This window comes from Narcine bancroftii, chromosome 7, assembly GCF_036971445.1.
Source record: "Narcine bancroftii isolate sNarBan1 chromosome 7, sNarBan1.hap1, whole genome shotgun sequence".
NCBI classification, from domain to species: Eukaryota; Metazoa; Chordata; class Chondrichthyes; order Torpediniformes; family Narcinidae; genus Narcine; species Narcine bancroftii.
This window is the reverse complement of record NC_091475.1, coordinates 98,947,636-98,973,614: the sequence shown is the minus strand read 5'-3', so window position 1 is coordinate 98,973,614 and position 25,979 is coordinate 98,947,636. Positions and strand designations below refer to the sequence as shown.

General features: G+C 38.7%; 1 protein-coding gene across 3 annotated transcripts in view; it reads right to left on the bottom strand.

Moving 5' to 3' along the window:
• Positions 1-12,295: 12,295 nt before the first annotated feature.
• LOC138739133 (NALCN channel auxiliary factor 1) overlaps positions 12,296-25,979 on the bottom strand; it is a 735,665-nt gene continuing 721,981 nt past the window's right edge. For 2 of the 3 annotated variants that reach the window (XR_011342029.1, XR_011342028.1), the window contains 2 exons: positions 21,411-21,466; positions 18,987-19,068 (listed from right to left, as the gene is read on the bottom strand). Coding sequence is in view for 1 of the 3 variants with exons in the window: in XM_069890630.1 (XP_069746731.1) it covers positions 13,075-13,379; positions 18,897-19,068 (477 nt within the window). In the remaining 2 variants the exon portion in view is untranslated. Of the gene's footprint in view, positions 13,380-18,896; positions 19,069-21,410; positions 21,467-25,979 lie in introns of those variants that run through there. The other variant, XM_069890630.1, reaches the window with a different exon arrangement.

Sequence of the window (25,979 nt, the reverse complement as noted above, 5' to 3'; positions counted from 1 at the left end):
AAGTTGGGAGACACAAGTTTGGAGTGGATGGCTTATTTGAATGCTCAGTCCAAATACTGACGGAAAGGGAGTATTGGTAGATAAATGAAGGCTGTGTGTTAAATGAAACATTTGTGTGATGCTAGTGGCATAATGTTGGGGGATGGACTTTGTTGATTAGTTTCTTCATTCAGCAGCAAATTAGGCATGTGCCAGATCCCTGCCTTCGCTTGTTCCCCCAAAGGCTGCTTCTACAGAAACACTGTTGCAATGTCTTGCCCTGTGCAGAGGGGCTCCTTCTTCCTCATCAGTCATCTGACAAGATCTCGAGGAATCTTGGGGAAATTATTGGAAAATTCTGGTTGTCCAATTTGATCTTGATTGGTCAAATTTTCCAGCAAAGCAGCTGAAGTGATTTCTTCCATCAATTGCAGCGACAGTGCACCTCAGTTTTGAGAAGTGAAGTCTTGCTCTAATCACCATTGTCTAGTAATTTATAAAAATGATTCCATGCTATTATGTATTAACCAGTAACCATCAGTTTAGAGAAGCCTCATTGCTGAAATCATATTAATGTGGTTGAAAAACTGTGCACCCCATTGAGTTTTATTGCCATGTGCATTGTGAACCTAGTAATTTTGGTCAAGCACCATTCAATCTTTCCCTCAGCCCTTTTTCCACTGGCATTACAGTTAATTGGCCATGCCGTGTCCTGGGATAGGAAGCTGTTTGTGCTCTTTCCACTGAGCCACCTTTAACCAGGACACTGACTGCTTTTCGACTGAACACAACTCATCCCGGGCATTGGAGACCCTACCTTCGAACAGAATGAAATGGATGGAAGTTGTCCTTTTTCCACAGGTTTAATTAATACTCTGGTGTCAGCTAATGCCAGGGATATGAATAGGGGTAGAGGCCATCAATCCCTGGCCTGATTTGATGCCGGCATGCTAATTGTTTTCCTTTTCCACTGGACCCTAAACCGATTAATTCCTAATTATTTCCTGGGACAAGATGCCAGTGGAAAAGGGGTTTTGATTGCTAGGATTTTTTAAAAAACCTGTGGCTTTATTATTAACTTCCAATGTTTTGAGATTGCTATCATTCAGTACATGAATGGACTGCTTTAATTGATTTTTATATGAATTCATTCAATGGATATGGGTGTTGCTGGTTGAACCAGATGTATTGTCAATTGAATGTACAGCATGTTGATCTGAGTGGAGGGGTCTTGCACAGTGCCAGATCCTAGAATGATACTTAACAATCAACCATTTTACTGTGGTTTCATTAAGATAAAAAATGGCAAATTTCTTTCCCCATCAAGGATATGTAAAACACATTTTTTTTCTGATAATTCTGCAGTTTTTGAAAATTATACCTGAACGTTGGGGGCTGTATGGTTAGAGGATTGGGGGGGGGGGTGGTGGTGGTTGGGGGGGGGGGTTGGTGGTGGTGGGGTGGGAGGGTTAGTGCGGCAGCTAGTGCAAAGCACTACAGTGCCAGTGATCTGGGTTTTAATCCAGCGCTGTTTGTAAGTAGTTTGTATGTTCACATTGTGTCTGCATGGGTTTCCTCCAGGTGCTCCATTTTCCTCCCAGCTTTCAAAAACGGATGGGGGTTATAGGTTAATTGGTGTATTTGGGGAGAAGGGACATGTGGGCTGGAAGGGCCTATTACCATGCTGTATGTCAACATTTTAAAGAAAATAAAAAAGGTATCAAATTCCAGCTTTAACTTATTGTTGGAATTTAAATTCAGTGACTATGCTGGGATTCTATCTGGTATCCCCAGTTCCGTCCACAGTTCCTGTGGGTCTATCAAGACCACTCCACCATTCCATCATAAGATGATCCATTCTCTTACTCAGTCCCACTCCCCTGCCTTCTCCGCATAACTTTATGATTCTGAATGGGTGTACAGGTGAGGGAAACTTATTGTAGTTGCTGATCCATTATCCAGAGTGATGCAGAGTGAGCACAATAAAGGTTCCACAGAGACTGAAGTGAATCTCCATGTGAAGCTGATCACTGAATCTCTTCCTGTATCTGATATGAAATCCAAGCAGATCTCAGCTGAAACAGAAAAGGACATGGTTTTTGTAACACAACTGATTGCACTCAGAAACAAATGAGGAGTACAAACAAGCTATTAATAGCTCACAATCAATGGCCAGTAGACACAATATTCCTCAGGTGAATCGGAGGTAAGGTGGGAAAGCCAGGGTTTATATTGGGGTAAGTGAGGGTGGAGCCAAATGAGGAGCCAGACATCAGAACAATATCCAGACAGTGAATTCCAGTTCATTGCTGATCTACAGAAGATCATCAAGAATCTGAATGAAGGATGGCCTAGAGGTGAATGTCAGCCATACTGCAACATCAGAACTGAGCTGAGTCCCATCAATGAGCTTCTACTCAGACAGAGCAGAATTGTCATTCCTCAATCACAGTGAGAAGAGATGCTGCAAAGGCTGCACGAGGGGTGCCTTTGAATGGGAAAAATGCAAGAGGAAGGACAGAACTGCTGTTTATTAGCCAGGGATAAATGCTGACATCAAGCTATGAGACCTTTCTGAAGCATCATGCAAAGCAGCCAAAGGAACCCATGGCCATAACTGACTTACCAGAGGAGCCATGGTAGTAAGTTGTGACTGATTTGTTTCTCCTGGATGGAAAAAATTACCTGCTAGTTAATGACCATCTATCGAATTATCCAGAGATTGTGCTGCTTTCCAACATGTCTGCAGCCTGTGCGATCAGATATATGAAATTGATCTTTGCAAGACATGGAATTCCTCAAAACATCTACAGTGACAATGGACCATGCTACAGTTGTAGAAAATTCCAGAACTTTGCAGAAGAGTATGATTTTTTGACATGTGACTTCAAGACCTCTGCATCTTCAGTCAAGTGGTAAAATAGTTAAACAGCTGCTCAAGAAAACACAAGACATTGGCATGTCATCTGTTAAACTCCTGATAGGGCATAGACGACATACCACACTTCCCTACATTGCAGACCCAAACAAGAACAGAGATGTCAAACAGAAACAACAGTGTCTGCAAAGGAGACAAAAAGCAAACTAAGACAAGTCAATAAGAAGCGTAGGGCTACTAGCACAACATGACACAGTGAGACTCAGAGATTCCAACAACTGGGCCATGAAGACCACTGTTCTGGAAGGAGTAAATCCAAGATCCTATACTGTCAGAAAAGAGGATAGTCAAATACTGAGGAGGATTTAAAAGATTCTGCTGAAAACATAAGTGATGCTGCAAAAACAGACAAATGCAGAAGATCCAGCCTACACAGTAACAGAGGAAACACCACACTGCTCAACAGTAGTCGACCAGCAGTGATGACACATGTACCCGTGTTGAAAAATCCATACACGACCCACACTTCAAGGCTTGTGCTGTTGATTTTGTATTTATGTTTAACTTTCAATTGAAATGAATACTGTATTAACTTGTAATGTTGCTAGAGTGAACATCTTAAGAAAAGGGGATGTGGTGATTTGGAGTTGGTGATCCTTCTGACTACTAGAGGATGTCAGAGACAGAATGCCCACCTCAGGTTAGATACACAAAACCAATGTGTCCCACAAGGTCATGAATTGATAGTAAAATATACGTAATACAAAATAACCCAAGTTTCTTTATCACAATAGAAGAAACATTACAGCTTCAAAGTGGCAATGCAGTAGGGCATGGATAAACATGTCCATTTTGGAATGGGTTTGTCTTCCTTTCCCTTATCTCTCTGCCCCCATTCTTCCTTTTCTTCTTTCACTTCTCATACCCTCTCTACTTGCCTGCCACCCACACCTCCCTTCCTCCAGCTCACCACCCCATCCCTTCTCTCAAAGTACATCTTCCTCAGCTCTCAGCCTCCCTTCTATCACTTCTTAGTATCTCATTTTTTCCCCATTTCTTCCCCCCCCCCCCCAACCACCTTCCAGCCTGTCTTCCTCTCCATGCCCCCCACCCCATTCAGGCTTCTCCCCATATCTTGTTATTCTTGAAGGGCTTAGGACTAAAATATTGAATATCTATTGCCTTCCATGGATTCTGCTTGACCCAGTGAGTTGTGTGTTTCTCCAGATTTTCAGCATGTACATGCTTTCTCGTTCATCTCTAAATTGCTGCAAGCTATTTTTCTTTGTGCATGAGGAAAGTGTGGCATTCAGAACCAAGGGTGGTTACAGGGACTTAGGGTAGATGAGTGGGCAACTAATCGGAGGCTTGACTGGGACCAGGAGCAGCTGGGTGCTGCATCATCTGTAGCTATCAGGTTACATCGAACAAGACCTGCAGGAGAGGTTTGCTGCAGGATTTAGGGCTGGGGTGAAGTGACGGAGCTTGGGGAATGGGTGCAGAGACAATTCTGTTGTCATGGCCTGATAAGGTTGGGTCAGAGCAGTCAGGATGTTGGGACATGATGGATGGCTTGAGGGGGATAAGCTGGAGATCAAAGGGGATCAAAGAGGCTGTCTAGGTTACAGATGCCCTGACTTATGGAACTATGACTTTACTTGAATTCTCCTGTACATTTTTACAGAATTTTAATAAATAATAAGAAACAATAAAATCTTTTGTCATATTCATTCATAACTGGATAAAATAAATATTTCATTTGTTTAGCTATGGGCTAAAAAGAATCAGATAACAGCAATCAAAATGCTTTGGACACATCATGTGAAGAGATACATTAGAACATTTAGTTAAAACTGGAAAGCTGGAAGGAAAAAAAGAAGCATGGGCAGATAGAGAATGAAAATGATAGATGTATAAACATGATGGTTAGAAACAGACGAGGCAACAACAACTATTTGGAGGGTCAGAGACTGTGATGGATGGAGAGACATGATCACCCACACCAAGTGGCAAGGCACTTGAATGAATGATGGGATATCGTGTTGAGATGGCTATTTGTGTATCTGGAATGAAGGATAGCCTTCATGTTTCTGACTTTTGGAGAAGTCATCTGACGGAGAGTACCAAACGTGACCTGGGGTCTGCCTGCATAGGGCCTTCAATCCAGTGATGGAAACTGAAGTCACACTGATCCAGCCAGTACCCAGCAGTGTCCACATTCAAGACAATGTTCCTTTCACTTCACTGATGTGTAAATGAAGTAAAGGGTATTTTGTTTGGGGAATGGCTTCATTTGACTAATGCAGATATCACATAACAATGCAAAGTTTCAATGCACAGCAGGAAGGAACTCGGTGTCTTTTCAAAATGGCACAAAACAAGCAAGAAATGGTCTCTACTACATTTTACTTCAGAAAAGAATTTTTTTTCAATCATATGATATATAAACTATGCTGCATGAGTGAATTTCTTGTCAAATGAAAGATTGCTGATAAATTTGTTTTATCAGAAGCATCCAGCTAGCCTGCCCCAAAATGATTTAAACTCAATATTGTTTCCTTTGGGCTTGGATCAAGTTGAAATAAACAAATCGATTGGAATTTATGCCAAGATAAACCTTTCTGCTGAAAAATTTCCAGATGAAAATAACATGACTGGCTAAAATTTAAACAATCCTGATAAAATAGGGTCCACCTGTCTTACATATATAATACTGGCTTGTGGTGCAATCATGGAAAGGTTATTGATGCATGTTAAACCATGTAATAATAGCCAAGACTTTTGTTCAAGTGGAACTGTGAGCAAGTTTCCTCGTCAGCTTCAATTAAGTTAATGCTGCAAATTGTTTGAAGTGCGAGTTAGCAAGGGCAGAGAAATATGAATGGGCCATTTGGAGCTTTGGCAAACCAAGGGACTATGTGTCTCCATCTAAAAGATTTAAGGTTTTGAATTTATTAGGAAATATCTGACTTAATTATTGAAATAAAATTCCTTGAAACATCTCTGAAATACACTTGACCCTTTTTGTCAATAATGTTAATAATGAGCTCCAATTTTATAACATTAATGGAATGCTTAAATCATTCAGTGTTTCGTGACAACTGTTCCTCTTCCTCATGACTAATTGCTTGGAATTTTGTACGTCGAGAACAATGTGCTTTATATATTCACAAATTCTGAGGTAGTTTCTGACGTGGAAATGATTGCAATGCTAATGCTATGACATTTGCAGAATGAGATTTATTTAGTTCAGTCTATAGCCCTTGTCAAAGCAATATCAGCTTTTCATCATAATAATTGACTTGAGAGTCTATTATATTTTTTGCCATTTGAATAAAATCACATTCACACATCACTAAAGGATTTTTAATACCAATTTCGCAAAACTTTTTATTACTTTCATAGTCAGAACAAAATGCAAAACCTTTTCTGCATTGTCATTTGGGCAGGAAGCAAATCCTATTTAAATATACAAAATCTAATTAAATCTTTCTCTGTTTACTTAAAAATTAGTAATATTATTGTTATTTGTTCTTCTTTTTGTAACTTTTCTTATCCAATAATTTATAACCGCTTGACATTTCAAATTAATTTCAGAATACAGAAATCACAGGATCTGTGTGTTTTTACGAAATGTACTCAAATCTAACAAAGTATACTACCAGGACAGAAATACTTCTACTTTCATTCAAAGGGAACTTGTAATGACATTTACAAAAATACCAAGAGTTTCTGTGTTTTAATATATCCTAATCTTATCTGACTGAACACTTATTTGATTGAAGAAAACAATCAAAAGGGATTCTCAACCTTTGAGCTACTGCTACATATGTTTTAATGAAGTTTCAGTGTTTTTATTCAGTGTTAGCTAAACAATGTATTTTTCGCTTTCTGCAGGAGGTCACCATTTTGTTAACACTATATAGAATAAACTTGAATAACTGTATTAATAGTTGTCACAGCTGGTATCAAATAATTTTCCTAACTTTCATCTTTTTGAAGATATTTAATTCAAGAAAGTGAAAAGAACACTAATAGTTTCTAAGGACTGAGGGACCTCTTTGCATAATTAAGGTACACATTTTCAATGCAACATTTCTGTGTTTTGTTGCAGCTTGAAATAATAAATGTACGTGTACAGTTGTGACAAACATTATTACTTACCAGTGACACTTCTAATTATTTTAACATTTTCCATGTAGTAATTTAATCTATTTCAAGGGAAACTAAAACACTGTGAAATGAACTAAACCATGATTTTGAGGGATAGTATTGTTCTGGTTAGTTTTGACGAACAAGTTTGAGGGAGCTGAAAGAGACCATTTGGAGTATCAAACTGTTTTAGATCTTTGAAATAGATAATCAAAGGTTCTTCTTCCCACTATTTCCTGATGAATTTCCAAAATTTTTAAGTTGATATTCAATTCTTATTTTAAAATTACTAACAAATGTGTCTGCCACTGTGATGGATACAATCCAGAGGAAACAACTCACTAATATATGTATATAAAAAAAGTTTAATGCATTTCCCCTCTGGACCTTTTTTCCTAAATTATCCTAAACTTACGATCTCCAGTTACTGACCCACATACCAGCGTAAATTAATTTTTTCGTGGTACTTAAACAATTGAATGAAATCCAGTGTATTCCTCATTAAATATGGGAAAAGAGGCAGATAGTTCAAGTACATGAAACATAATTGTGTATAATTGGAAAAAATAGCCCTTAGATGTGCTCCTTTTAAAAGTACAACAGTAAAGCAAATTGTTCAAGGAACAGATTTTGACATAAAGGGGAATTTTGTTTTTCTCTATTAAGCACAAAACAATAATTGGATGAAAAAGGTAAGAAACTGATTAAACATTTTCTTTATAGCAAAATCTGCAAATATAACAGATTAAAACAAAACACATTTCTGCAAACATATGGAGCAATTTCTGAGAAGATATGACAAGTAAACTGATATCCCATTCATGACAAGCTGAGAATATAATTGTTGATTCAAAATTACATTTTCAAAAGTATCATATTTTTTGAGAAGCAAATACATTTTATTTCTACCCAATATTTTTTAAATTTAAAAATCAGAAAAATTTGCAAATGTATGATTGGAAAATATTCATTAATAAGTATAAAATATTGGAATTAACATTATTTTTCTGTTATTTACCTTTTTTTATCCAGTCCCCATATGGACCAATGCCTACTGTAATTTTTTTTGATGAAGATTCACTGTAAAGTAGATTGTGGACTTAAATGGAACTATAATTTTTGTTACCCTGTTCCTCACCTTTTAGGGCCATTGTCTATTTGTCTATTCCACATTAAATTTACATGGTCTGTCCAGTGTAACCATAGTAATCTATTTGGAAAAGATACAGTTAATCTTTGCAGTGTAGCAGCAACAACAACTCAGCCCAGAAGACAAATGAGTCAATATCTTATACAGAACACTTTAAGGTGTGGAATGTTTTGCAAGCATACAACATTGGAAAGCATAATTCATTGACTCATTAGCTTCATCTCCATCTCAGGACGTATTCGTGGTAAATTTAAGTATTTATCAGTTGGTATCAGACATTGTCCTGGTCTTGCTTATACAAAAATTTTACAAGAATTATTGCATGCTGAAAATATAACCTGCCTGAATTTACCACCTCACGTCACCAGATACACAACAATTTGCTGGCACATCAGGCACCAACTGGACTGCAATTAGTGGGAACCACAGCGCTGGAAATTCATTCTTCTGGTTCTAAACTCTGAATGCATTTGCTTCATAAAGACAGGAAGATATCCTGTCCTGCAAATGTTATTAGTCTGCTATTATTTTTGGGAGGTGATCAGTATAAACATAATCTGAAGGTTAGGTTCTTGACATATTGGTCTTTATTGGGTTGACTTTAGTTGGCTGTACATGGAACTGTTGGTGTTCCACTGCTCCCAGGTAAATCAGTGCCACTGATCCTCTGTAAGCTCTGTTCTATATCTAGGATCCATGGAACTCAGTGACTAAACTTAATAGTAGTGTCATTCCAATTTGGAGCCAAAATAGCTTTCCTGTACAGCCTGCCCTCTCCCTGACACTCCCAACCCCAGCTCCACATTTTTACCAATCCAAAGACCCTATGATTTCCCGAGACTGAACGCTGCAATCTACCTGTTGAATCTTCTGGATCCTGAGTTCCCTGCTCATTGAATTTAATCCTTATCTCCCAAGTGAATGTGGTGGCTATTAATTTTTACCTTCTCACCCCCTACTCCCATCTGGTCTCCAATCACCTCATCAGTCCTCCAACGTCCTTATCATACCTGCCAGTTCCCAATTGTTCCTTCCATTGAATCTATTGATCCCCCAAATCCTTTACTTTCCCTATTGAATCCAGTGGCCTGCAACCCCTCCCCTTTAAATCCACTGGTGCCTAAGATTCAGTTTGATAGCTTCTCATTAATTTTCCTACCCATCACCATCCTTTTTCCAGATCTATTGTCTCCATCTCTCCCCATCTAGATGATAAGGCTCCAATGCTTCATCCCCTTAGTCAAGCATAAGCACAAATAGACCAATGGCCAGACACCACAAATCAAACATAGGGCTTGGTAGCATATTACAAGATGCAACTGAAACCTTCAGTAGGGGTGAACTGTTGTTGGTTAATGTGTTGCCAATGCATTATCCACCCCATTCTTTTTAGTGCACAAAATTTTCAGGGCAATAATTCAGTTGGAAATCAATATTCAGCATTTTCCTCATTGTTCTATATTTCACTGGCAACACACATTGAAAATGGAATATTGCTGTTACTTTGTTGAAACATGCCTGGGACAAACACTAAGGCTTCAATCTGAAGGGGCATAATCTATGGTGGCAGCAGAACCTACCAAAGGTTTGTCATTCATATTGGATTAAACCCATCAATTTTCCTGTTCAACGATCTGTGGCAAGCTCAATTTAATATTTCTCTTGGATAAATTTGCTGTTGGTTAACATCATTTGATAACAAGATCTATCCTGCTCTGTCTTACCACTCATGGTTCTGTCCAGACCAAAGCTTTGATAGACTAAAGTGATGAAGAGTCCATTTGAAATAGGAGCAGGAATAGGCCATTCAGTAAGATCCTGGCTAATTGGACCATGGACTCAGCTCCACCTCTCTGACTGTTCCTCTAACTTTTAGCTCATTGGGTGGCATAGTTGTTCGTGCAACACTGTTACATTGCCAAAAGTTGGAGCTGGTGTTGAAATCCTGCACTGCCTGGAAGGAGTTTGTATGTTCACCCCTTTTCTGCGTGGGTTTTTTCCTTGGGGCTCTGGTTTCCTCCCATCATCCAAAACATTCTGGGGATTGTAGGTCAATTGGGTGTGATTGGGTGGCACAGGCTAGTGGGCCGAAAGGGCCTGTTACTGTGCTGCATATCTAAATTTTAAAAGATCAAGTCTCTTACTATGCAAAACTCTATCTGAGTCTGTCTGTCTCTCTCTCTCTCTCACACACACGCACACACACACTCTAGACTCACATACAGGTGGAAATAGCTTTCCTGTCTCTATCATATCTACCCCATTCATTGTTTTATGTTTCCATATGATGTTCTCTTATTCTTCTGAATTCCAGCAAGTATAGCCTCAGGCATTTCAATATCTCCTGATAGGCAATCCACTCATCTCTGAAATCAACTTGGTGGATCTCTGCACCACCTCCAAAGCCAGTGTATCTTTTATCAAGAAAGAAGTCCAGGATCTGTGCCCTTAACTGTAGAAGACAACCCCCCCCCCCCGCTCTTAAATTCAATCACTCCACCAATGAAGATCCACATCCCATTTGACATTTTTTTTATATAACCTATTGTACCTGCCAACCAACCTTTTCCAATTCATTTACGGTTTGGACAGATGATTCCTGCTTCAAGTTTTTTCAGACAGTGACTATAGAATAGTAGTTAATTACAGAAAGTTGGTTAGTTTTGTGTGGATTATTTCATTTTCATCATGTGAATTGATTTTTCTTCATCTTACTTTGCCAATGCATATATAGCAGAAAACATTTAAAATACAAATTGCTTTGGTGAATTGTTTATAAATGCATAATGTTTTTTTTAATCACAGCAGAAGGGAAATGTGGAAATGATGGTGTTAAAGAATATAAAGAAGAAACAATTGACTTTATCATTATTGTTCTTTGAAGTCAGAATGAATGGATAATTTGAAACATTTTTTTCCCCCCAGAATCTACAAAACTGGAGTAATGTTCTATCAGGCAGCTGATACATTTCCACACAAACCTTCAGATTTGAGGACAGCTTCTTTTTATCTTTATCAAGCCCTTAAACAGATCTTCCATTGAGAAAGGATGATGCCCTTGCACTGCTTTAACTGTATATTTCTCTAGACCCTGCAATTTGTCTTGTTCAATTATATTCTGATCTCTCTAACTTTCTGTTACATGACACCCTGCACTTTTGTTTTATCATTGCACTATCTGCTGTATTTAAGGACAAGTTGATGAGCCTGAATAACATGCAAAACAAAACTTTTTATTCAGTTTAGCCATGACTTTACATGCATCGGGAAAGACATAAAATTCACCCTTCCATGTGTTTCGCTGCCAGTGGTGCAATGCAATTACACCATCTTTGCCCCTGGTCAAGGTAAAATAATGATAAAGAATGTTTACATGGAATGACCAAAACAAAACCATAAATTGGAACTCAACTAGGCTGAAACCTACAGAAAAACAACTTTCTGACAACGGTAATGTCAAATTGGAGAATTTCATTAGTAAATGCCCAAACTCTAACTGCTAAAATCACATAACCAATGCCATCTTTTGAAAAGGGGGCATATTCATGAATATTAGCTCTACAGATAAATCAAGGTGCTGAAGGCTTTTCTCATATGTGGCTCCTTCCATGAAGTAGATCTTAATTATATATAGATCTAGTGACATATATTGAATCATCTGGACACTTTGTTAGCAATTACCTGACAGATCAGGAGGCACAACTGAATATCTCTCCAACCATTTTTCTTTTTGTTTGGTGCTACTTAATGGAAAAGTGGCAAACTAAAGAAATTCATTTTCCCTTTAATCAAAAACCTGTTTTCTGGTTCATCAATGAAAAATAAAAACTGGCTTCTTATAATTTGTTTCAAGATATAGCGCATTTATTAGAAAGTAGAACATGCAGCTTCTACCCTATTATGCGACACAGGCATTAAAAAAAATGTAGAGATGTTTGTGTGGGAAACCAGTTTGGCTTCCAAACGTTACTGCTGATAGCAATGACATTTGGGAACATAATATGAACTGAAAAGTGAATAGCATTGTGCTAATTTTTATGACTGAGCCATCAAATAACCTTCAGGTGTTTCGATAAGTTGTCTACTGAAGTCCCCAGCATTCGTCTTCGACTGAAGTAAATAATCTATGGAGCTAATGAAAGAATTGTTTATCCTGTGAAAACAAAAAAAAAGAATCCAGCTGACTGCTAATATGAGGTTGACAATGAGATAGCTTATATAATTTGATTTGTTCTAGACTTGGAATTTGACTGAGGAACTGGCCAGAATATTTCTTAAAGTTCAAGAAACTGACAATGATTCAATGCCATTTTCACGTAACAGTTAAAAAACACAACATTTTGCTTCACTGACTAATGTCCCCTGACTTGTTTTGTTCCATTCGTCTGGTTAGTGGAGAGTGGCAGAGGCAGGCATATATTGCATGGAATATGATTTGGCTTGATTTTCTCACTTACCCTTGAGTAGAACAGATCAATTTGTGAATACTTGACATAAAACAGGAACAAAGAACTTTATTATGGGAGAAAGGAAGAATAATATCTTCTGTATTGTGTTGATGTAGTATTTTTTTTTGCCTTACTGTAACATAACAGGAGAAGAACTATTGGATGCAGGAACACTATGACTGAAAATACAGATAGAATTTAGGTTAGAGAAACTGTTCAACAAACAAAAAGTCTAAACATTAAAACACTTGTATAAAATGGCATGAGAAATTAGTCATGTTACAGTCTTTCAATCTGTAAAAGCTTGTTTTGCATCTTTCTTGATATGAATTTGTCTCACGTGTTTATTTCAGTCATCCAGATGATCTGGCAAAGTGTGATTCAGAGGCTAAAGGATCAAATTTCTATCAGTCTTAACTGTGGTCCTTTGAACACAGGGTTTGTTGTGTGAAAAAGAGCACAGGTTCCTACTCATCATTAGCTGAGTTATCTTCCCAAGCGGTCACCCCTCCAGAGCCCAATCCAGTGCTAGTCTGTGTTGCAGAGACTGTCACCACAGTATGTAACAGAATAAGTACCAGGACACACAGCTTGAGTCTTGAGTTACACAGTCTTGATGAAGCTGACGAAGTCAGTGATGACCTGTGGCACAATACTGGCTTGTTCTTTCCTCTTCCGCCTTTGGGTTGTTTATTTGAAGCTGCAAGTTGGGTCTCCCATCTGACATCACAGCATTCTGGCTCAGTATTAGTTGGATGATTGTTGGGCACTCCTGCCAAAAAAAAAAACAACCACCACCAAATATTTAAATATGATAAGATTTCTTGCAGTACTGAATCACAGACAAAGCATCAATTTTTAAACTCTTTCCAAACCTCATACAATTTAATTGTATGGCTCAAAAATGCAAGCATGAATCTCCAGCCTTTGAATACAATGCAGAGGGAAGAAATTAAACATTATGTAAAACATTAAATAGAAATAAATGATTAAATATTCAGACCATATCATGCAGTTGCAATTAAGTTAACTGAAGGTAGTATTATGAAATCTATGGAAGGAGACTGCCATATTGATAGTTTACTGAGTTAGTATCCAACAGCAATGGAACTGTTAAAAGGCATCCAATGCATGTTATTTGCTCATTAGAAGGAGGAACCAAATTTATTTTACATTTTTAATATTTAAAAAAAATTATTTTAATTATTGTCAAAGAATTTATTGTTATGAACATGTCCAAAAATCTGTTGTTTTGTGGCAACATTACAGGTACAAATATTGCTATGTTATATTTTAAGAATAAATAGTGAGAAAAAAGAGAAATTGACATAGAGTTTGTGGTTCAGTGACCATTTAGAAATCTGATGGCTGAGGGGAAGAAGCTGTTTTTGAGCCACTGGGTGTTTGCCTTCAGGCCCCTGTACCTCCTTCCGGACAGTAGCAGTGTGGAGGGCATGGCCTGGGTGATGAGGGGTCTTGAGGATAGAGGATGACTTCTTAAGATACCGCCTCTTGTAGATGTCCTCGATGGAGTGAAGACTGATGTGTTCACAACCCTCTGTAGTCTTTTTCCTGTCCTGTGTAGTAGCAGACAGTGATGCAACCAGTCAGAATGCTCTCCACAATACACCTGTAGAAAATTGCAAGTCTTTGGAGATGTATAAAATTTCCTCAAACTCCTCATGCCATTGGCGAGCCTTCTTCATGATTCCATCAACAAGGAGGTCCCAGGGATACAGAGATGTTGACACCCAAGAATTTGGAGTTCTTAGTCCTTTCCAAAGCTGGCTCCTCGATGAGGACTGGATCATGTTCTCCTGATTTCCCTCTCCTGAAGTCCACAATCAGCTCCTTAGGTTTGCTAACGTTGGGTATAAAGTTGTTGTGACACCACTCAACTACCTGATCTATCTCCCTCCTGTAGATTTCCTCATTGCCACCTATGATTCACCTGTGGTGCCATTGGCAAATTTATAGATTTTTGAATTGTGCTTAGCCACACAATTATGGGTGTAGAGTGAGTAAAACATTCTTTAGGTGTGCCTGTGTTGATTTTTAGTGAGGAGGATTTGGTGCTCCTGATTCATACTGACTGTGGTCTTCTGATAAGGAAGTTGCAGAGGGGGTTGGAGAGGCTCAAGCTTTGGAGTTTGTTGACCAGCACTGAAGGTAGGATGTTGTTAAAAGTTGAGCTGTAGTCGATATAGCTTGATATATCTGATCCTGTTGCCTAGCTGAGAGGAGAGGAGTTGCTGTCGAACTGTGATGGTGGGCAAGTTACAGTGGGTCCAAGTCTTTACAATCAGCCTTGGCTTCCTGTTTGCATTAAGCTACTGGATCAACACATTGACTGTGATACTATTGAGTAGATTGATAGGGAGCTCTCAAGATGGTGTGGTTGGGTATCTACAAAGCATGGAAAAAAATAAAAATGATTATCAATTTTGGAATCTGCATTCAGGCCACAAAAAAAACATATTGCAAAGTTGGCTGGTATCCTATCATAAAAGCCTGCAGAAAGCTTAGATATGTAAAGAAGATATGTGAAGAAATAAGTAGTGACATTACCTCCTAAAGTACAACCATTCCAGTGAAGGGATATGAGCATGGAACTGTGGAGAAGACAAGGTAAAGCATAAGGAAACTCAAGATTTCAGAGTAATTAAAAGAGATGAATAAAAATAGTGACGGACCACTTGAAAAAGTCCCTCCTCTAATGGTGGTGAGGGGGGTGGGCAGCAACCGGAAAGAGCTGAGAACATCCTATTACTGGAGACAGAAAGGATAGTTTGGTTATCAGGATTTTGATGTTCCAGACTCAAGGTGACAGGATTGGTGTCATAAAGAATAGGTATGAACCAACAGAGTTGTAAACGTCAGCATCTGAAAGAGCCTGGGAGATAGACAAAGGAGTTGCCAGGATGCAGAAGACAAGCAAATAGAGGAAGCAACTGAAAGGATTATCTCATTTTGTGGTGGGAACAAACACGAACTCTTCTCTCCTGACTTTAGAGTAGAGAATTGTAGGACATGCATTGCCTACAATTAAAAGGCTCACTGGATTACTTTTACCATTCAGAATGAAGTGGGAGGCTTTAGATTTGGAGAGATGAAGAAAGCAGCCTAATTATTGTGTATTTTTCATAGGATGAAGTAATACTGCGGAGGAAAACTACTTTAAGGAAAAACCATAGAGTGAGTGGCAGAGAGCAGATTGCTTAATAGTGGGAAGGAGAAGTTCATAAGGCTGGCAACTGAAAACTTTGCCACAAAAAAAAATAAAGTTGAATGCCTCAAACACTCCTCAGAGATAGCTCACCTCAGCAAGCACCTCACAGGTAATCTGATGACTCTCAACAACATGAGCCACAGAAAGTCTATGACCTTTAGCTGGCCTTGAAATCCACCATAATTTGCAACTGTGAAGAAACTTTTGAGTTTTCTAGCAGGCAGGATCAGGACTGCTGCAATCAGAATGATCATGAGTTTCAGAAGCCAACTAATGGCAATTGCAAGATGTTCCTGGAGTAGAAACTTCACAATTCATCAAAAGACGAGATACAGCTCCAAAGCCACATGAGAAATGAAGACAGACAGAATACTGTTGATCTAAACAACAGTCAGTGGGTGGAAAGCAAACAAGAGGGCCAGCGACTCACTGATAATCCAAAGATGCTGATTCTTTAATGATTCACATTCTCACAAGGGCTTATACCAGTGAGAGCCAATTTATCAAGGTACAGTCAATGCTCACTATGGTTCATGACTTGAGGGCCCATGACTGTATAACACTTTCACTGACATCCCAATAACATTAAAAAGCCAAATTAGAGGCTGAGCTCTAAGTTATCATGGACTTGTTCACTGAAAAAGAACAGGCTGCTCACTTACCATCCAAGAAAGAAATGTCTTTTAGTAATCTTCCTTGCTGTATGACATTGCCCCATGACAATCATGATGTGTAAAGAATTTCTGGAAAACATTGACGACTTTCTATCGAATGTGAGGGACTCCTCCATAAAGACAGACATTGATGATGAAAATCATCTTTGTTTTCAGTGCATCTGCACAACCTTTGGCTGTCTGAGGATTATAATATTTGTAGACAAAACTTTGATTTTAGCACAAAGAGCAATGTCTACCTAGCAACACTAAACCCTGCTGCATATTGCTGTGCCAAGGACTGGCTACACCAGGCATCTAAAAGATCAAAGTTCTTCCACCACACTTTATCTTGAAAATCTTCCAAATCTCATGACAAAATAAATGAACCAAAGACAGTTACTTCTTCAGCATTGATACCCTGATTATTTTAATTTTGATGGCCAGAATACATCAATTTCATGTCTAAATCTAGGCTCTTGAAACAAAGGTTCTGATCTGAGCTCTGTCATGTCAAAAAACTGCCAGGTCTTTAGTCAAAACTATTCACAAATACTTTAAAGCCTCCTTGAAAATGTATACCATCTCCACTAACGCATGGGAATTTCCACCTTAGAGCTTACAAATTGGAAGAATTTGGAATTGCACTGAGAATAGTGAGTCAAATCATTGAGAACCTCACAACTTAAAAGATAGAAAGACTGCACCAGCTCCCATATTAAGGACATAAAGGACATAGACAAGGATAGTTTCTTTCCTGCTTTTAGCAGACTATTAAATGGACCTCAATGGTAAAAGATGATGCCATTGCACCCTACTAACAGTACTTTTCTCTATTGTCTCTAATTTGTCTTTGTAATACTACACCCTGCCTTCTTTGGCTTGCTAAACCCGACTGCACTTTTGTTTTATTATTGCTTTACCTTCTGTTCTTAAGTGTAGGTTGACTTGTCTGGATAGCATGCAAAATAATGTTTTTTGGCATTATTTCTGTATATGTGACAATAAGTACTTAAATTCAATAATGTTGGTCTTGAATGGTCTCAAATGATTACCTTAGAACGTGCAGAACTAGAGTGGAAGCAAATTATTTTCAATCTTTAAAGACTGAAGAAAGATGGTGGTGGATGAAATTATTTAAATGAAAGGTTAATGGAATGACAAAAGACTGATGTGCTTGAATCAAGAAGCAAAAAGGAACTGAATATCTAAGTATAGAAGTTTTGCTTCAGTTATGGATGAAATTATGTCTGGAACATTACATCTAGAATACTGTGTAAAGAAGTAATGAATAATGAAGAGAACCTGAGCTGAAATGTTTTCAATTTCCATCTTCTTATTTAATACTAAGTATCCAAGATATTTTAGACATTTGTTATTGTTTCTTTTCTACTTGAAATCCATGCGTAACAGCAGCCTGGTATCAAGATATTCCACTGCTTCCTTTCATGACGGGACAGTCCAAAGTTGTGCAATTCAAATGGCAGAGAACAGCTCATTCTTTAATTATAATTCACATTACTTATGCTTGAGGTAGTAGCAAATGAATCAGTAAGACAGTCTTATAAACCACCGATTGCATTTACATGAGTATGGCACATCATCAAAGTGCACTTTACACCAAAGTGCTTCAAACTTCCATGAAATTATCATTATTTCATTTGTAATAAATCAGCACGGATCAACAAACTTGCTTTCTGAAGCCAACTACAGTAAAGAAGAGAAGATTATTGCTTGTTTTATTCATTATACTGAGTTAATCTGATCTTCAAGGTACTTAGAGTAGGCAGAAACAGGATGGATCATCTGACCTGCTGTTCTCCAGCTGTCTTCTCGGTATTTGTATTCCTTCATCCCTTTCTGCCTATGTCACATTGCCAGTGAAGAGTTTGATTTTATAAACTGTTTTTTTTTCTTCTAATTCAACCTTCTGCACTCAAAGAGATGCGGTCTGGTGCTTTTCTATTTACATTCCATTTTCATTTCAGGTGCATTTCATTACTGTGTGGCCTTGTCAGCTTGCAGATGAAGGCATCTGGAGTCAAAGGTAACACCATGATTTTAAAAGATTCCCCTCCATCCACCCTTCGTATCTGCCTTTTCAATTGGCTGCCAACAGATAGATTTATTTTTTCTAGCTTACACTCTTCCTTCCATAAAAAGCCCAATATACCATTCCAACTAAAGCCCAACAACACAAAAAAGATGACAACTTCCTGGTTAATGTGGTACCCTAGAGAATTCATATTTGCAGCTTACAATTGTGTAAGTAATTTACTCAGGGACATTAATTCATAGACTGCAATGTACATGAAATAAACATTTATAATTACAACATGACACTTGCAATATAGACATGCTTTTTCACACATATTCATTTAAATGTACTTCATATCAAATTACTCACCTGCACAGAGGAAACTTGGCAGTCCACCATAGACAAGGTCCTCATTGTCTGGTAAAACAAATGGACATCTGGTCTGGACCTCTGAACAATACTGCCTGCAGGGAATTCGGGAACTACAGTGAAACTGTGCGGCCTCAAAGAACTGGGAACACAACCAGGCTTTGTAGACAATCTGTGAAAATAAGACATGGGACAGTGTGAGGAGGAATCAAACATGTTCACTGATGTAAATTGATTGTCTTTTAAAAGAATAATGCCAGTCAAAAAATGACAACAAATTGGTCTTACATTATAGATAAATTATGTTAAATGTTTGCATGAGTTTCAAGATTTTTTCCATGCGCCAGTGTTTGCTGAAAAGTACTTATTACAATGCAGTAGCAGCACAGTATGAAATGTTTCACTTTGAAACAGTCCTGCACTTCATGGATAAATGTTGTTCTGAACTTAATATCTGAACGCAGGTCTAAGTCCTCAAATACTCTTTTGCTCTTCTGATCAAAGGCTGTGCTGTGGCATTGAAAAAGGTGAGAAATTCATCATTAATGTTTACCTTTGCTGAAGGGAGATCCTGAGTCATGGGAAGTGATTTACATTTTCTGGCATTTCTCTATGAACCTTTCTTGTCAGAGGGCAGTATGGTGCAGCAAGAGTAGGTTGTAAGAGGACCATTGTCTCATTGAGTGCAAACCCATCCTCTTGTATGCTTTGGCAAACATGTTGTCGATGGCGAGACCACACATAAATATTGCCTATAAATAAAATTTGTAAATTGCAGCTCACCTGAGGTTCTGGACACCTTAGTTCTGAAGGTTAACAAAACTGATAATCTATTGGGCAGCACTGATCCCTATTTTCCTATGCTTGTCAGTCCTGGATTTCCTTCTGCTGGCTGCTCAAGGCATTGCTAAAATATTACCAAAATCCTCCAAATTTCCTGGAAGGACAAATGGATCCGATATCACTTCCTCTTCCAGTCAATATTCTCACTTTGAGGCCTCATTTAGACTCAATTGACAACTTTGTGCAGTCCATGTTTGCTCGCCCAATTCGAGGCTCCAAAAAAAAATACACTCTGTTCTGAACTCAGTTATGTTTAGAAAATTAATGTATGTGTTCAAAGTCTGTAACATTATCATTTACTCAAGGAAATCATGGCCATTCAAATTAGAAGAGCATTTGGGATGGTACTTGAGAAGCTTTGAGTTCTTGCTTCTGAGGCATATAGAAGCTCTGAGCAAGCAATGAAAGGCCATCTTACAAACTATCTTCCCACTAACCCAATCATGCATCTTCTGCCCATCTGTGGAAGGGCCTGTTGGTCCTTTATTGGTCTCACTAGCTAACTCAGAATCAGAGAAGAAGCCAGTCATCTCAATCCTGAGAGATCAGGTCTGAATAAAGGTCTGAACCTAAAGCAGTCTGAGATTCCTGGGTAGAGTAGGTTTTCATGCATTTTATGCTGTTTTTTTGACACCCAATTTGCACTGATAGTGTTGTAAACACTAGCAATTCAGTGATTATGTGGAGTGATTCTGCTGTCATGCTTCTGATTCTGTCAGTGCATCCCATATTACATAAATGTAAAGTTTGATTATGATACTAATGATGGGTAATAATGAACATGGAGGAATGCCTGACCCATTTTATCCAGCTACCTGTTCTTCACTCAGTTCAAACACACACTTTATGATTTTCTTCCGAATTTTCTTGGCAAACTTAACCAGATAATTTTCACTCATCTTCCTCCCAGAAGGAATTCATGCCTCATTGAAATGGATAATTCTTGGCTGTCTCATGCAGACAAGTTTATGTTTACTAGTGGATCTTAATTGGCAATAAACTATTCCAAAAGAACACCCTATCTGCTCCATTCCTGATGTTAGATAGGGAAAAGAACATTCACTGACTTTCTCTTCCCAAAGCAGCCAACGTTTCTTATAAAGCCCTGGCTATGATTGGTTGGCTCATCACTGTTTTGATCTGCATTCTTTTTCCACCTTTCCGCCAAATTTAAGAGAACATCACTCATGCTTCACATAATCATATTTTGTGTTGCAAAGGCTTTTATTGCCTCCTGAAAGAGATGGAAGTTGGAAAGTGATTGCTCTTTGGAAACCTAGGTTTCCCCCCCCCCCAACATTCTCCTTTCCTGGAAGATATCCTGATTCACAGCCACAACTTTCTACTGAGCACAGAACAGAATGGAAGAAGCCAGGGTTCAAATGAGTTTGAGCCTGGGGAAGATGTACACTCATGTGAGGGTTAAAAATCCTGGAAGGTCATTGACAATCCATGAAGGATTAGTGTGTGTGTGTGTGTGTGTGTGTCGGTGATTACAGGGATGTTGGTGATGTTGTTTGTGGCACCAAGATTCAGAAGTAAAAAGATGTTTAACATTCTTATTGAGGTAAGCCAGTTAATGTGGGATTCAGGAGAAACTATTCCTTTGCTTATTGACCCACACATGGTTCTGTAAAGACACTCATTTTGTTTCCATGCAGTTGTCCTCACCTCATTCAACTGCTGGATTTCTTGAAGCCCAGGAAACCTGAGCAGCCAGGGTGCATCTGGAAGAGAGATAAAACATGAAGCACATAGCTTCAATGTAACATCTAAATGGCCAACCTGCCTCAAGACTGTGAGCAGATGGCTGTACTCCATCCCAAATCTAATGTAATTCCAAGGTTGAGCTAGTAGTGAGCTGGTCCAGGAGTGAGATTTAAGAAAAAAACTCTCACAACCTATACAACCCATATCTGTCATAATGCCTTTAAATTTTTGCTTTCTCTTAATATCAACACGTTCTAGAACATTTCCCCTACCCATATTGTCCTCACCGTTATCAAGGTCACTAACTTTGCTGAATACAAAAGAGAGGTATTCATTGAGGACCTCACCCACTTCCATAGCCTCTAGGAACATTTTCCCACCTTTATCTCTAATCGGTCCTACTCCTGCCACCCTTCTGTTCTTCACGTAAGTCAGAATGCCTTGGGGTTTTTCTTATATCTACTCGCTCAGGCCTTCTATGTTCCCTTCTTGCTTTCCTCAGCCCCCTCTTAAGCTCCTTTCTTGCTACCCTATATTCCTCAAGAGACCTATCTGATCCTTGCTGTCTTAACCTCATGCATTCAGCCTTCTTCCACATGACTAGATTTTCCACCTCTCTTGTCAACCACGGTTTCTTCACCTCACCATTCTTTCTCTGCCTCACCAGGATAAATTTATCCCTAACATCCTGCAAGAGATCCCTGAACATTGACCACATCTCCATGGTATATTTTCCTGTAAAAATGTCATCCCAATTATACCTGCAAGTTTAAGTCCTATAGCCTCATAGTTTTCCCTTCCCCAATTACACTATCCTCTCTGACTCTATCCTTGTTCATGACAATGCTAAAGGCTATGGAATGGTGGCTACTGTCCTCCAAATATTAACCTATTGAGAGATCTGTGACCTGACCAGGTTCATTTCCTAATACTGGATCTAATATGGCATTCCCCCAGTTAGCCTGTAAACACACTGTGACATGAATCCATCCTGGACATACTTAACAAACCCTGCCTTGTTTGAACATTTGGCACTAAGCAAGTGCCAGTCAATATTAGGGAAGTTGAAGAAACCCTGTTATTTTTGCATCTTTCCAAAATGTGCCTCCCAATCTACTCCTTGGTGGCTCTGCTGCTACCAGGGGGCCTATGGAATACTCCCAACAGAATAACTGCTCCCACTCTGTTCCTAACTTCCACCCATATTGACTCAAAAGATGATCGTGCTATATTTTCCCCAATCTTTCTGCAGCTGTAGTAGTATCCATGACCAGTAATGCCACCCTCCTCATACCACCCCCCCCCCACCCTCCACCATCTCTATCCCTTTTAAAACACAGAAATCCAACAATATTCAGAATTGATTCCTGCCCAGGTGCCAGCCAGGTCTCTGTAATGAGGCTGCAGAAAGGAACTAGTACCTTGAATACAGCACGTCATGGGGGAGCTGGTGGCTGTTTGAGACATTGGGATGTTGGTGTGCCACTATTATTCACTAGGCCACTACCATTGGCCTCACTATAGTAAGGAATTGCTTGGTGTCCAATGGAGCTGTACTAACACAAATAGATTGATGGGATGTTGTGACTTCTGATGGGGGAGGAATGAGGAGGATCGCATGACTCCTTCCTAGTTGGAAGTAACCTCACCTGCCATTCAAGGCTTAGTCCACCCACAGATGAGCAGACACCTTGCAAATGGCTCTCCTAATCACTTTAACTATTTTGGGCATACTTGAGCTAGCCCCTCCAGCTAGCTGCAGTATAAAACCCACCACATGATGCAGCTCTTCCTCTTTTCCCTGAGGAATGAACCCTACCTCCACTCCAAATGGCGAGTCTTGCATGACGCTTGAGAACTTATTGTAAGATGTGTGCCATTAAAGGGCGGGGAGCTACAGTGGTAAATGCTTGAAAAGGACTGTTGTAACTTGTCCATTATTGCAATCATTGTAATTTATCTATAATCAATCGGAGTTCCTGCCAGTTACTGAGGGGTGGTGGATACTGTTTATATCGTCTTTTCATATTATCTGTGGGAATTGTGGGTTGTTGTAAGTATCAGTTGTTTTGTTGCATCTGATGCATGTGAAATGTGTGCAATCTGTTTAATTGAGTGAGACCCCTGTTGCGATTTCCTTTGTGATTAAACCGCACTCTGATTCATCATGTCTTGGACCCTCCAAACTTGTTCTCACCATCACAGGACTCCAATTATAGTCCTACTTGCCACCATTAAGCCCATACCTCTCCCTATCATCCATATAAATATCCAAATTTTTTTTAAAGGAAGCTGATGTACCTGTCTTTACCACTTTTGACAGATTGCTCACCACCCTCAGAGAGATTAACCTTCACATCCCTTCTAAATCCCACCCCTTCACCATATAATTATTCCCTCTCATATTAGATTATTCTACTCTATGAAATAGACAGTATTCACCTCATTTATGCCTCTCATAATTTTATAGGCCATAATAAGATCCCCTCTCAACCTCCTGTGCTCTAAGGAAAACAGGCTTAGGCTTTCCAGTCTATCACAATAACTCAACTTTATTATTCCTGGCAACAACTCTGTAAACCTTGGCTGTATCCTTTCCAATTTCATAATATCCTTCCTGCACACAATACTTCAGGTGTGGCCTCACAAATGTCTTGTATAACTTTAATATGACATCCCAACACTTGTTTCCAATGCATTGTCTGATGAAAGCAAACATCCTAAATTCTCTCTTTACCATTCTGTCGAACTGTGTTGTCATCCTTCTGCCCCATAACTCCTTCATCAAGGGGAAATAGCAATGGCTGCAGCAAATCCAGGGTAGTATCCACAACATGAAAATTAATGATGGTTTCCTCATTGTTTCTTCCAATTGCTCAATAATCACCAGCTAACTAAGGTCTGTAAAATTACATTCTTCCTGATTTAAGCAAAAAACTGCTAATAAGGCAAGTTGAATCAGTATATTTCCATTCATGGTTGGGATTAGGTACAGTTTTTGGATCTATTTTATATATAATAGATTTTGTGGGAAACCCTTACATTGCCTCCTAGAGAGAGCAAAGAGAACATATAATGGAGTCCTTATGGAACATTGACTTCCCACAAATGCATCCTGACCTGCTGATTATTTCCATCATTTTCTGTTTATATTATAAAATATGTAATACCTCCTCTCCACATTAGATGGTGGTATTTGACAGTTTAACAAAATAGATTTTGTTACACCAACGTGATAGACCAGCAAACTGCAGAGTTACTGCCTAGCCTGGAAAATCAGATGAATATTACAGTATGTTGTTAAATGTGTGTCCACACACACACACTAATTGCCATTCACATTCTGCTATCATGAATGTAATTTTACATATTTGATTTGTACATTGGACTTTAGAACGCTGAGGTGTTTATAATAATGAAATGTGCAATTAGGCTGTTACTGAGCAAAATCAGGGAGGACACATTGTAACAAGGAGCATGCAGTAAAATGAATTGATGGAGTGAGGATTATCAGTGAAAGAGGCCATTGTGCTCATCAGGCTTAAAACAACTATCTCAATAATACCATAATTTCATTCCCACAGCCCGACAAACAATCCTTCATAAATTTAATTATGAAATCTTTTTTTATGCTGTCACTATCCTTTCAGACATTGCTTTCTAGACCATAGGAATTTACTGCAGAAAAAAATATTTCTTCTTATTTCATCCTGGTTTCTTTTGACAGTTACATTAATTACTCTTGTGTTGTTCAGTCACAGATCTAACAAACTATGGACAGAAATAAACTATTTATTCTACCAAAAGCCTTCACATAAAAACAATCTATCCTTGACTTTCTCTGCTCAAAGAAAGACAATCATGGTCATTTTGTCTCATCACAGACTGCAAACATGGTACTGATGTCTTCTGAATTTTGGTTGTTGAATGTCACACCAGCAGTAACCAAATTGCTCCCTTTCCCCTCCCACTTTCCCCTACCTTGGTTCCATTTTCCATCAGCCATCTATTAAACTCATTTTAAAATATTGACTTTGGCTTCTCTTTAATCGTTCCTTTCCAGAAACCAAAACTGACATTCAAAAAAACATACACTTTAGCTTGGTGTCACAGATTACACAAACTTTTGTCAAGACAGAGAAAATGAGACCGTTTGAAGAGAACAAGAACAAATGCACACTAATACGTCCTCACATGCAAGTACACACAACCACACATAGCCTGAGCCAGAGCCACTTTCAACTACATGTAACTGATGTTCAATATTACAGTTCTTCAACTGAACTTCCTGTAATTTACTCTTACAATTCCTTGAGAACTACAGTTGGACGAATCCAGACCCTGCAGCAACAGAATCTCTCCAGATTTGAAACCAATCTGAAAAATGGAGAAATGAGGTTATATTGCATTTACACCATTCACACCCTTGGTGGAAAGCAGCAAGATTTGAAGATAAAATTATGGTTGAATGGTCAGCGCATTGACATGAGTATCAACACAACGGCTGATTGATCAATCATAGATAATGAT